The sequence below is a fragment of the Natator depressus genome, chromosome 15 (genome assembly GCF_965152275.1).
Source record: "Natator depressus isolate rNatDep1 chromosome 15, rNatDep2.hap1, whole genome shotgun sequence".
Lineage (NCBI taxonomy): Eukaryota > Metazoa > Chordata > Testudines > Cheloniidae > Natator > Natator depressus.
Genome location: NC_134248.1, coordinates 19,673,108 through 19,686,459, shown reverse-complemented (window position 1 = coordinate 19,686,459; position 13,352 = coordinate 19,673,108). Strand labels below are relative to the sequence as shown.

At 47.3% G+C, this 13,352-nt stretch overlaps 2 protein-coding genes across 3 annotated transcripts in view; both read left to right on the top strand.

Moving 5' to 3' along the window:
* The window catches only part of SFSWAP (splicing factor SWAP), a 253,473-nt gene extending 246,481 nt beyond the window's left edge, over positions 1-6,992 (top strand). The window contains exon 18 of the mRNA XM_074972596.1: positions 6,982-6,992. The gene's annotated coding sequence lies outside the window, so the exon portion shown is untranslated. The remainder of the gene's footprint in view (positions 1-6,981) is intronic.
* MMP17 (matrix metallopeptidase 17) overlaps positions 1-13,352 on the top strand; it is a 104,790-nt gene that overhangs the window by 80,939 nt on the left and 10,499 nt on the right. For both annotated transcript variants that reach the window (XM_074972602.1, XM_074972601.1), the window contains exons 4-7: positions 1,704-1,987; positions 4,588-4,764; positions 4,894-4,993; positions 8,773-8,855. In XM_074972602.1, coding sequence (XP_074828703.1) covers positions 1,704-1,987; positions 4,588-4,764; positions 4,894-4,993; positions 8,773-8,855 — 644 coding nt within the window. The remainder of the gene's footprint in view (positions 1-1,703; positions 1,988-4,587; positions 4,765-4,893; positions 4,994-8,772; positions 8,856-13,352) is intronic.

Here is a 13,352-nt window from a genome sequence, read left to right as displayed (position 1 = left end):
CACATTCAGACAATTAGCACGACTTCTGCAATCAGATTGTGCACTGAATTGAAAACCTGACACACAACCCCATGGGAAATAAAGGTGGCTATGAATAAAGGATCTAGGATGGTTCACATATGCCTGCTGCATGCTAAAAAGATACGGGTCAGATCAAAGGGTGCTTGTTTGGGTGCTGTTAACTTAGGGGGTGGAATAACTAAGAGTAAACCTAGCTCTTAGACTGGGCTTTTCATCCATAGTTCTCAAAGTGCTTTACAAAGGAGTCCGTATTGTTATCTGTATTTTACAGATGGGGAAACTGAGGTACAGGGAGGGGAAATGACTTGCCCAAGGAGGCTAGTGGCAGAGCAAGGAAGGGAGCCCAGTACTCCTGAGTCCCAATCTAATGTCCTATCCACGAGATTACACTACCTCCATCACTATGGCATTTTAATCTCTAATAACGTGTGTCTGCGCATAGTTATTTATTCAACTCCCATTGAAAGTGAGAGGGGACTAACTAGGCCAATGGTCTGCTGCAGAAAAGAAAACCCCCGTGTCCTTTCCTAACTGGATGAAGGAATAGCTGGAATTCACACAATCTCGCCAGTTTTACATGGTTCCACCAACATACTGTAAATTGGTGAGTGATCAATTGTTCACCGTCCCAGCCCCTAGGGTTTGGAACCTGCTCTCCCTCGGTAGCTGTCCCTGTCAGCCTCTTCCCACTATTAGCAACAGTCTGAAAACACATCATCTCTCTATTCATAAGTTATACCATGCCCATCACGGCAGGATCTTTGTTAGAGGTGAATTTTAATCTTACCTGTGTTTTAATAGTGGGTGCAATTCTTTGAGCTGTGTTTATACAAGAGCTCAGGCTAGAGGATCATGATGATCCCTTCTGGCTTGAAAAATCTATGATTCTATGAATATTAAATGTTTGTTTTTCTTTCTTGCCCTGACTGCTTTAATTGTTTGGGCAGCTCCCTGGGTGCCTTGGTTGGTGTGCTGGTACCCTAGAGATAAAATCACCATTATTATTGAAGGGCAGAACTTGTCAGAACATTTCCAGCAGAATGATTTTCCCTTGGACGATACTGGTTCAATGAAACTTTTGCGCAAAGTATCAATGTAAATTAAATTTGACCCCAGAAAATACAGACATCTTGTTTCAATAAGATCAAAGTGTTTCGTTTCAACTTCATCATTTCAGCTTTTATATTTTGTTAAATTCATTGTATTCTAATTATTTTTTATTTTGGTTTTGCAGGAAATTTCAGAATTTCCACTTTTGTTCTGATTTGGGATGAAAGGAAATTTTGAAATGCTCTGCAGAACCGAAATGTTGAGTTTGACCAGCTCTACCGAGAGCGATCTGTGAAACACTGCCCCTTGCAGAGTAGCATTCATTCTTGTATTTTCCATAGGATGTATCTACTGGGGGGGCCGGGAGTGGTGGGGGGGACACAAATTCACACAAAGTTTCCCGGGTCTGACGTTCCAGTACTGTGTATGTCAGTGATTGCCAAGCTATGCCCCATGGACCACCAGTCATCTACAGGGCCCTTTCTGGTGCTTTGCAGAATAGAACAAGGATTTGGGAACTGAGAGGAGGATGAGTCCTGGAGAGGATCATGAAGTGATTGGCAGAATGAAAGAGCTGGACCGCCACTGATACTGATTATTTTCATGTCCTTGGTTTCTCTTTTCTATCCCAGAGTCCGCACCTTCCCCAAAGAATCCCACCTGGGCCATGACACGGTCCGCGCCCTCATGTACTATGCCCTGAAGGTCTGGAGTGACATCACCCCGTTGAATTTCCACGAAGTGGCGGGTAACAACGCTGACATACAGATAGACTTCTCCAAAGCAGACCACAATGATGGGTATCCCTTTGATGGGCCTGGCGGCACGGTAGCACATGCTTTCTTCCCTGGAGACCATCATACCTCAGGAGACACTCATTTTGATGACGACGAATATTGGACCTTCCGATCATCAGGTACGTCAGAGTCCGAGAGTTGGAGCAGAACTCATGAACTCCCAGCCTCTCCCTTTGTAAATGTCTCAGTCTCTGTTATGGCCACCCTTTGGGTTTTGGGGTCCTGTGCACATCTCTTGGGGCCCCAGAGACCTCTGTTCGCTCCCTTATGTCCCCAGAGGCCAGTAACATTTTTGTCCAAGTCAGGGAGGAAACTGTGGTAACGTTTTCCCGTTTCTCCCCATAATCCCTCACTTGCCACACCTACATAACCCAGAGCTCCCATCTGCCACTCCCACAATCCCTGTGTGGCCCCCCCCTGCTGCTCCCTGCCCTGGAGTCTCTGAACTAGTAAGTGATGAGGTTGGTTGGGCTGCCTTTGAGTTCACAGGCCTCCTCAACCCTGCTCTGTGGAGGCTTCGGTGGCAGAACTGAGAGTCCTGTGGCACCAGGGCTGGCGTGCAGAGGCCAGCTAAGGGGAAAGCCAGAGCACACGGGTTCTTCCTCCACAGCTGCAACTCAAGCCCTGTTTCCAGCCAGTGAGATCTGTAGGGATCTGCTTGCAAAGCCCATCAGCACCACTCCTACACTGCGGAAGGATGAGGAATAAATAGGAGCCCACTGAAAAATAGCCCTTGCCCACTCACTTCCCCGCTCTACCTTCCAGTCCTGCTCTCCCAGACAGACTTTGCCTTCAGGTTTACTCCTGCTCTTCCCCTCCTAGCTCCGCTAGGGACCTGAATCTCCTCTACCTACTGTCATCAATGTGCACTTGTGCAAAATGGGCATAAAATGCTACCAGGTCAGAAGGTTGCTTTCCCACCTACTTTTCACAGGTGTCAATGAAGGCACGAGATGCATGGCAGTGGGGAATGAGACCCTTGGTCCTTCACTGACTCTGCTGCTTTGCCACACCTCAGATAGAAGAGTTCAGGTCCCAAGGATTCTGCCCCAATCCCCCTGACTATAGGGCAATCAGCTCCCCACAGCCCCCCCACTAGTTGGGGGATGGAGCTGGTGGTGCAGAGCCAGGTTAGGCTGAAGTCTGCTGTTCTCAATGTCCAATAACCAGCTGTCCTGCTCCCAATAAGAGAAGACAGGGCAACGCCAGCTGTGGCTTAGAAACAAATAATACTCTCTGCCCTTAGGAAGCCACAGAAAAGGACCGCCAGCTCCACCAGATTAAGGCATTTACCTTAAGGCAATAAGAAGTTCCACTTAACATGCAGTTTCAGCCTTTCAAGCCAGCAGCCCAGTTTCAGGAGCTAGAGAGGCTTTGAAAAGCAAAGCTGTGCAGGCCGGCGTGGCAGGCCGGAGATCTCACAAGCTCCATCTTGGTTGGATTTTGACAGAATGTGACTGCTCCAGTCATCAGCTGCTAACTTTCTCGTCACGCCACCTCTCCTGCCGACGTCCCAGTGGTGTCTGCTGCCTGGGTTTAATAATTTCATTTAGACCTAATCTTCCTTCTTGAAATTGACTAATATTTTCTCTCTCTCTCTTTTTTTGTTTTTGTTTTTTGGGGGGTTTTTTTGTTTGGTGAATCTGATTTCTCTCTCACCCTGCACCTCTCTGTCCCCACCTTCAAAAATCAGGACCCCCAGGAGAAAGGACCTGGCTACAAAGAATGTCAAAGCTGACCATATTCCCCTTTCAATGCTGCATCTCCTGCGGCAAATGTTACTATGGCAACCTGATTTTCAAACCTCCCCACCAAAGCTGCCTTACAGCAGGCTCCCCCCTTCTCTTCCCCTTGCACGCTTTTTTGCACCCAGCCCTTTACTCCAAACGATTGGTTGTTCACCGGCCTCTTTCTCTTGCCCAGCCCATGCTCAGACTGCGTCATGAAGGCAGCCCTGTGGACACACGCACTGACAGCCTCCCAAGCCACTTGAGACCCCAGACAGCTGTGCTGCAAGCCGTGGTGGTGTGGGCAGCTCCTGCGGGACCCTTTAGTGCTTTTCCGTAAGGGGAACTGGGCAAACAGCTGAGATTTCAAGACCGCTAGTCAGGCAGGACCACCTGCTGCCCCCATCAGCCACAACCGTGTCCTGTCTGGCTCTGCTGCGATACAGCTGCTAATAAAGGCAACCCGTGTGGAGCCTGCGACTCTGTGTCTCGGGACAATGAACCTGAGGCCCTCCAGTGTCCCTGTCCCAGTATTGAACAAAGCCCTTACATTGGCCTTATCTATCCAGGGGCCCCAGAGCTTCAGGGCAGTGCCGCGCTAGGTACAGCGGGTGGGGATATCCAGCTGGCAGTGACGCTGGCTCTGCCAGATAGGGCAGTGCTGGCAGTGTGGTATCCGTCAGCTGGTGGATATCCCCAGCCGCTCACTGTTGGAATTAAATGAAGGTACTTTGGGCCAACGCTGTAGCAAAGGCACTTCCTGTCTGTAAATGTGTGGACCACTGCGGGCCGTCTGATCAGAGACTGCCTCTCCCAGGGAGCTGCCCGCTGATCTCCTGTAGACGCTTAGTCTCCTGCTCCAATCATTCGACCTCACTCCCTCACACTGACACACATGGGCATGTTGAAGTAGATACCTGAATGCCCACCACCGCCGAGAGCGTGATGAGCATGTAGTGTTATTTTGATGTTGATGATGACTTTATTTTCAGATGCCCATGGGATGGACCTGTTTGCCGTGGCAGTCCATGAGTTTGGCCACGCCATCGGCTTGACCCACATCTCTGCCTTAGAGTCTATCATGAGACCCTATTACCAGGGACCGGTGGGGGATCCCCTGAAGTATGACCTGCCTTACGAAGACAAAGTCAGAATCTGGCAGCTATATGGTTAGTTCATGAGTGGGTTTACGCTTCACTTCATCAGCAGTGGCTCGCAGAGACAGCTCTTCTAGAGGATGCACTGTCTGGCTGCTGGGGGTGGTGTGCCCTCTAATGCTTTCTTGTCTTTATTCCTAGGAGTCAGGGATTCTGTGTCCCCAACAGCCAAGCCTGAAGTAACCAAAACTGACGACCACCCCCTTCTGCCAGAGCTGCCAGAGAACCGCTCCACTGTGCAGTAAGCAGAACTGCCACCAATGTCCTTGTGAAGAGTCACCTGAAGCATGGGTGTCTTCTCAGATCATGGGGTGGATACTTCCCTTCAGCTGTGGTTTCAGCAGGGAGTTAAAGCCAGAAAAAGTGGGCAGAGTGGAGACTCCAATACATGTCCCCTTCCCTACCAAATCCTGGCTAGTTACCAACCATGGGGATGGGGATTTTCAGATTGGGAAGGGGGGGAACCAAAGGAGTGATTTCTACATACAGGGCTCACTCTCATGGGGACCTACTAGATTTTTGAGTGTAGATTCTGAGTCCAGCTCCAGAACAGGCTTGTTTGCTTGCTCAGGGTAGATGTGTGAAATGCAGAGGCTCCTAGCAAGAATCTTTGAAGACTTGTGTGCGGTGCTTTCCCCAAGAGGTGCTAATTCTTCCAGCCTGGGAACCGCTGAGGTCGAGCTCATTCTGGCCACTGGTGTCCTGTTTGCATTCTTTGTTACTACCAATCTCTGTGTAATGTGGGTCCAGAAGAGTTAAAAGTGGCCCAAGGGTAAAACCAGTGTGGTAAGAAGCTTAATGAGATGTTAATTCGGGACTAGAACATAAATAAGGAATTTAGGGTGTGCTGGGGGATTTTGTAGAAAAAGGAAAAGTGCAAATTCTGAGCTACTTATTAAGGAAAAAGGACAAGATGAATGTCATTCTTCTGTGGTAGACATAGTATCCAAACCCTCACCTATGCTTGCATGTGTGTGGCATTTTTATTTAAAGAGCTGTCTAACTGGCAAAGGCCCAGATCCACAAAGGTATTTTGGCCCCTAACATCCATTGATTTAACGTAAGTTACCCTTTTGGATTTGGGCCAAAGCTTATATTTCATTTTGGATTTTCAGAAAGTGCTGAGCACCCACCATCTGAGAACTGGAGCCCTTTACGTTTTCTCAAGTTGGGTACCCAAAATTGCTAGTCACTCGTGAAAATCTAGGCTTTATTGTATGTATTTCAAACAAGGCGCTACAAGAGAAATAAGGGAATTTTCTTTCTTTCTTTCTAACAAATCCCAATGAACCACATTCTGTCTTGGTGTAACTGCCTAGACTTCAGATGACTTACTTCTACCAGGAATGAATTTGGCCTACTATGTGTCGAAATCTCTTCATGATGTTTTTAATTAAATGAAACCGTTTATTTTATGTATGAAGCATTTCTCTTCAATGTTGGCAGCAACACTGGGAGAATTAGATCATGAAACTCACTGGAAAGAGTATGAAATTGACAAGTCTAGTTTCACACTCTTAAGTTGGGGGAAGAGCGGAGCCGTAATCGAAATAGCATCAGGGTGAAAAGTCAATTACACTTTTAAAATTCTTTAATTTTAATGATTGAAGATGTTGCTAGTAACTCAGGTAGAGGTTGTTTTTAAAATATATGGGGCCAGATGCTCAACTGGCATAAATTAGCATAAATCCATTGACTTCCCTGGGGATACGCTGATTTTATACCAGCGGAGGATCTAACACAGGATTTTAATTTTGACAAGTGTCTCTTGAATAATGAATAGGCAGAGGAGTAGATAAATCTATGAGGCAAGACAGCTCTGGGCAGCGTATCAGGGGCACGGAAGCCTTCTCTCTGCTGGTAAAATCCACTCAGAGTTCATGAATTACGATTATGCAGCTGATGCAACCCAGCATGGCCTCAGGGGCTTCGTTATATTTGGAGGGTCCCTTGGATAATTGAAGTGCTGTCTTTAGGATTCTGCTTTGTTCCTTAGAAGCAGGGAGATCATTGGAAGCACGCAAGGATATTACTTTTTTTTTCCCTGTGAGGATGAGCAAGAGGCTGTCCTGGGTAGGGCCTTTTTATGGAGAGTTTCTTGAATGCTGGTAGGGCTGTCAGATTGGGGGAGTGTGGGCAAAATGTGTTACTTAGGATGTGCCCTGCAATGGGATAATTCCATCAATTTACTGACCCGGGTCAGAATCATGCAGTGGGCTCTTCCTGATAAAGCCCCCAAAAGGTAGGGTTAAAAGTCTGAAAGCACAAGGAGGTTCATGCTGGGAGATTTCATCCTCCTCACAGTGTGGGTGGGCTGGGTGCTGTATTGTTCGTGTTTAGTTAGATACCCTCTGCAAAGCTGCCGTCATAATGGGCTCGTAGATTCCTTCCCTCTTGGCATTTAAAGCAAATCCCTTGCAATGTTTTGTGTGTGTGCGAGCCATCCTCTAGTGATTGAACCACAGAGAGGTTAAGGGATCTACTACTATTAGCAAAGGGAATTTGAAAGTGGTAGAGGTCTATGTTTTTGGAGCTGAAGGACAAGGGTTCTAATCCCAATTCCTCTGGGGCAGGTGTGTTGTCAGAAACACAAAGATTTGTTAAGTTTCTCGTGGCACAATTGTATCAGTTGTGTTTGTTGCCGTGATGCTTTGAAAGAAGGGAGCTGGCTCTTTCCCTTGGCCACACAGCACTGTATTGCTAACGTGAAGTCTGTTTTATGGAGTCGAAGGGTGCTCAGATACCATGGTGAAGTCTTGATTGGGCTTAGACATGTGGCTGGCATGTTACATAGGGAGAAGTTGAGAAGGATGGTGCCAGCAGTCTGATATGGAGTTCTTCTAAAGGCAAATTAGATTCATGCTTCCCTGTCACGGAAAGCAGCTGATCTGTATACGGTTCACAAATCCTTTCCTTGCTCTCTAGCAATCATTGTACAAGGGCTTCATTACTCTTTAAATTCTTCATACTCCCTGTGGTCCCACCATACACCTTCTTAAAACAGGTTTCAGAGTAACAGCCGTGTTAGTCTGTATTCGTAAAAAGAAAAAAGAAAAGGAGTACTTGTGGCACCTTAGAGACTAACCAGTTTATTTGAGCATGAGCTTTCGTGAGCTACAGCTCACTTCATCGGATGCATCCGATCAAGTGAGCTGTAGCTCACGAAAGCTCATGCTCAAATAAACTGGTTAGTCTCTAAGGTGCCACAAGTACTCCTTTTCTTTTTTCTTCTTAAAACAGGATCTCAGCCAGGCTAGTCACTATCTGGGCATTCACCATCCAGCCCCTCACCCCCTTTGTTTGGTTTCTGTTACTGCCTCAGGGTGCAGCGGTGACCCCCGGCCACTCAGAGTCTACGTCCGGAGTTCCTGTGTGCTGAAGTCACTCGTGTCAGCCTGAGTGTGTTTTGTTCAGCAAGTATCTTGCTGTTCCCATGCAGGGGGCCCAGACAGGCTCTGACACACCACGGTGACACTGGAGTAATAGCTTCGCCTGCCCTGGAGTTCCTCTGGCTTTCCAGAGGTGCTACGGAGAGCAGAATCTAGCTCCCCATCTCCTTGGCTCTTGGTAACAGTCTCACATAGAAAATGGGAGAGGGGGCAGGTGTCTGCCATGGATTCGTTTTGTAGAGAACACTGTCTTAAAGCGGCCGTTTGTCCAGAAAAGCTTTGCAGAGCCTGTGCCTTGGAAAACCCCCTGTGCACAAGGCTGGGTTCACAGCAGGACTGATTTGGGGGGTGGGAGCAGGGACCCGCCAAACTTTAGGCCTCTGTGACCTTCTGCATCATTCCTAGCTACATCCATGTCCCATTGAACCCCTCCATCTCGATGGCCCAGGGCTGCAGATCCCAGTTCTGTGTGCACTGGGGAATTGGTTTCAGCCAGACGAGCCAGTGCAGTGAGTGGTAGGGGAATTGCTGCTTGCCTGGGGGAGCAGTGCTCGGTCCTGGGGAGCTGGAGAGCCCTGCTCCTGGCTGCGGGGGTAGGGCTGCCGCTCACATGAGTTCTGTCTTTCTGCAGGCTCAGAAGAGATGTCCCCAACAGGTGTGACACTCACTTTGATGCCGTGGCTCAGATCAGAGGCGAGGCTTTCTTCTTCAAAGGTAAGCAGCTGCTTTCCGCATAACGGCTGGGTGACCTTTGCCAAGCCGAAGCCGCACCTAGCTCTGCATTACGTGGCTGGGCTCCGTTCATGCAAACATTTCAGTCTACTCTTCTCTTTAAACCTGGTCTCCAGAAGAGGGATGGCTTTGCCAAGACGTCCGGGGCATGGAGTCAGGGTATTGGTTGCGGCACTAGGTTCACCTCCAGTAATATTGGGTTTGCTCCAGAGCTGCCTGCCAGGGCTTGATTCTCATTCACACTGAGGCCACTTTACACCATTGGGGCAGCATAAAGGGCCCTTAGAACTTTAAGGCCCTCTATCTACACCCACCTTCAGACCCTGCTGGAGCAGTGTCAGGAGGCCTCTGTGTAAATGAGAATCAGGCCACTGGCGCAGAGTGGACCTGTTAGGATCACCACCTGGCTCAAAACTAGTAGGATGGACATGATTTTCAAAAGGATGAAGAAGAGACCTCAAGATGGGCATCAGTGACAATGCAAACATGTAGAGACTTCCAGATGAGTGACTAAGGCTTTGTCTACACTGCCAATTAAATGACAAAATTTTTGTCATTCACAGGTGCTTAAAAAAAGCCCACCCCCACCCCCGAAAGACAAAAGTTTTGCCATGGCAAGTGGCCGTGTAAATGGCTTGTTGTTGGCAGGAGCGCTCTCCTGTCGACAATGCAAATCCTGCTCGTAGGGGGTGGAAGTATTTTGTTGGCAAAAGCACCAACAAACAGCGTTTATACTGCCCGACTTTTAGCGACTCGGCCATATCGCTAAAAGCTGTGTAGCGTAGACAAAGCCTAAATGAGGCCTGCTTGTTTCAGAGAGAAGGTGAATGAGGGTCGTGGTAGAGGTATACACAATACTGAATGGTAAATCAGACACTTCTGCTTACCCAAGAATGAAGGGGAAATCCAGTGAAATTAAGAGACAATAAATTTAAACTGACACATAATTAAACTATGGAATTCACTGCTGCTAGAAGCTAAAGAGGCAAAAAATTGAATAGGATTCTAATGAATGATTAGGAATATATGTAAACTGTAAGAACATCTGCAATTACACTAATTGGATGGTAAGGCCCTCAGGACACCAGCCAATCACTGACTGCATGGAGCTCAGAAGAAACTTCCATTTTCTCCCCACTTCATCCTGCCCCCAGTCATGGTTTTGCATAACTGCCCATTATGGTGTTTTTACACTTTGTTCTGAACCAGCTCTCAGTGGCCACTGTTAGAGACAGGATATCGTCAGTGTCTGCTATGCCACTATTTGAGCTCTTCAACCAGACTCTCCAGGATTTCAAAGTGACGAACTGAAATTGATATTTGCAGTATCAGAGTACAAATCTGGGTCCATCTAAGGATTGAGAGAACAGCCGCAGATCACTTTGACTTTTGTCCTGAATGCCTTCAACTTCCCTTTCCTCCCATGCTTCACGTTCCTGGTTCCACATGCTGTGCATGCACCATCATCCAAAGACGACAGCACACTCAGAGTTACAGCACCATCTGGTTCCATGTTTACTGAACAGTTGCTGACAGTGTATCTCCAGGGGTGACAGGCTGTCTAAGAGAATCCTGCCAGTGCCGCCTCAGCTGTACAGAGTCCTTCTCTGCCTGGCCTCTTTGGGGTTTCTTTGCATTCGAGGTGGAAAGGTCCCCGACTGAGGCCACTGTGATGCACGGCTTCTTCGGCAATCGTTTGTCCAGAACTGACCCAACTGATTTCCTAGGGGAGAAAAAAGGCATCTCCTCTCTGAGGTGATAAACAGAAACCAGGAGAGTTTACGGCATCTCCATTGAAACATGTCACTACCAGATAGAAGGAGGGAGGGCGTCCAAAGAGGGAACGAACAAAAGCATTTGAAGATGTCTGTGCCGCTGAGGCAGCACAAGGCAGAAGATGATGTTCGCCTCGCGAGGCCCTCTCTGCAGCCGTCTTTTTCTTTCTCGCTCCTGCATACAGCTGCTGGCTCCAGAGAGCCTGCAAGGAAGAAAGGGGGTTAGGAGAGGAGAACTAGAACAAAAAACCAAGAGAGAAATCCTCCTCATTGTTTGTGTCTGGCATATATTTGCACATGTGTGTGTTTCTTCTGGAGAAGCAAGGGCAGAGTTAAAGGGCCAGATCCTCGGCTGGTAGAAATCTGTATTGACCTGGCTAACTGATGCCAATGGAGCCTCAGCTGGTGTAAATCTCCATAGCTTCAGTGATGTCAACAGGCAGATCTGGGGTAAACTGGCATAACTCCATTGACTTCAATTTACCTTAGCTAAGGATCTGGCTCAAAAGCTCTAGATTGGACTGAAGTAATTAATTATCACCTCTTGTGTGGCAGTTCCCAGCATGCTGAGGCAATAACTTGTCAGAACCGCATACAGAATGCCACCAAACGGTAATGTGAAACCTGAAGGAACACGACACAGAGGGCAGCTTTCTATGCAGTCCCTCCAACCGGTGCAGTTCACATACAGACTGCACCGTCAGTTACCCAGAGCTCCTGTGGACTTTGGTGGAATTGCAGAGTTTCAGAACTTCTGAAAATCGGGCCACTTTGATTTAGGAACCTCACTTTAGGCAACCCAAGTTTTAAACTTTCTCCCATTTATATAGCGTGTACAGAAATGTTGCCAGAGGTATCCCACATGCTGAGAGCATTTCCCAGCTGGAATCAAAACCACCAAACATCAGAAAAAGCAAAATGCCTCCGCCCACGTGAACGGGGACTTCCCATGATCTCTGTGAATTAGGGGAGGTCAGGAAGGCCCATCTTAACCTTGGTTTTCATCCTTACATTTCAACCTGCCAGGCTTGGGCTGGTCTTCTATCAGGCTCACTCACCATAAATGAAATCATTTCACTCTGTACACTAATTATAGTTCTTGTCCAGGATGGCCTGGGGATAGTCAGGGTAAATACGGCGCTTTGGCAGGCAGACCTGGCCACGGTGAAGTGATAGCATGAGCTTCGTGGGCAAATGGGAGCTATTGCATTCGGAATTCACTGCTACCAAAATTGCTGTGTTTCTGCTGCTCCCGACAGCCTCTTGGAAATCAGCTTATTCCCGACTTTGAATTCGGACTGAAAACTGGCTTCTTGTAACTGCACACCTGCTGGGTGCATCAATAGAGAAAGAGTGCTGCTAAGTGCTGGTGGGGTTTCTCCAGTTATGTCAAATTAGCACCGAGCGCTTTTAACTTTAGATACGTTCCTATTAGCAAAGCAATTATGCCAAGCAGTATTTCTTCTGAAAACGGTGAAAATCTGGCATTTTCCAGTGCAAGCCTAATTAGAGATGCAAAGAACATCTTCATTTAATTACGTGTTTCCATAAATCTACAATAGCCACACAGTTTGAATACTAGATTTGTAATGATCTTAAAAGAATTTGTAATTACTGCCATTCCTAACAGTTGAATATATTATCCAGACATACATTTTAGTCATATAAAGCAAATAGGCAAAATGCAGCAGAAGAATAAGTATGTGATATAAATCCTTATAATTGTAATAAAAAAATCCCCTCTCTGCAGATGTTTAAGTGTTGGAGTTTTGCCTCCTGCATTATTAGGCTAAGATCCAATTTCCATAAAATTTTGAAAGTTGGTGTGTCAGTCTGCCAACTCTGTAGAAGTGTAGCTGAATGTCTTGAATACGAATCAGAAGAAACATCTTGGGCCTGTTGCTCATGTCCCAGGGGATCCCTGCTATGCTGAAAGGGATATGCATAACCTCACAACAATAGCTTCTTGGGAATGGGGGTACTAGAGAGGAGACTGAGGGGAGATAGGGAAGGTACTCAGCCTGCTTCCTCCAACTCAGAACTCATGCTATAGAGATCCCAGGGGAATATGTATTCATGGAATGTGCTGCAAAACCACAGAAATTCAGGTGGAGAGTTCCAAACGTGCCTAAGGGAATTAGGTACCCAACTCCCATTGAATGGGATTTGGTAACCTAACTGCCTGATACACCTTTGAATATCCCAGCCTTAAACTTGTACCCCACAGCAAACATTGATCTTCCCCTCCCATCACAACCAATGTGATTTCTTGCTGAGCCCCAATTCCTAGGGCTGACATAGATGGGTGCAGCTGAGGTTGCTGGCGCTGTGCTCCTTTACATCAGCAGAGAATTTGTCTCGTTGTAACATTTTGGGTGAGAAGGAGACCACCTTCTCAAAACACCTTGGAATGGTGCACAATATACGTCAGCTCTTCCTTTCTTCCTCTGTATTTTTTCTTTTTTCCTCTCACTCCTCCATTCCTACCCCTTTATAAAAGCTGCTGGATTTCAGATCACCTTTTCCTAGTACACAACAGGGGATGGTTGCAGAGGGATGTGCAAAATATTCAAACACTTGGGGGTCAGAGCCATGGCAGAGCAATATACAGTGGTAGTCACTGTTTGCTAAAGCAACTGGGGGAGTGGGGAGAGGGAAAAGCTCCAGATACTTCTGTCTCTTCAGCGGCTATCACTTGTTGGGC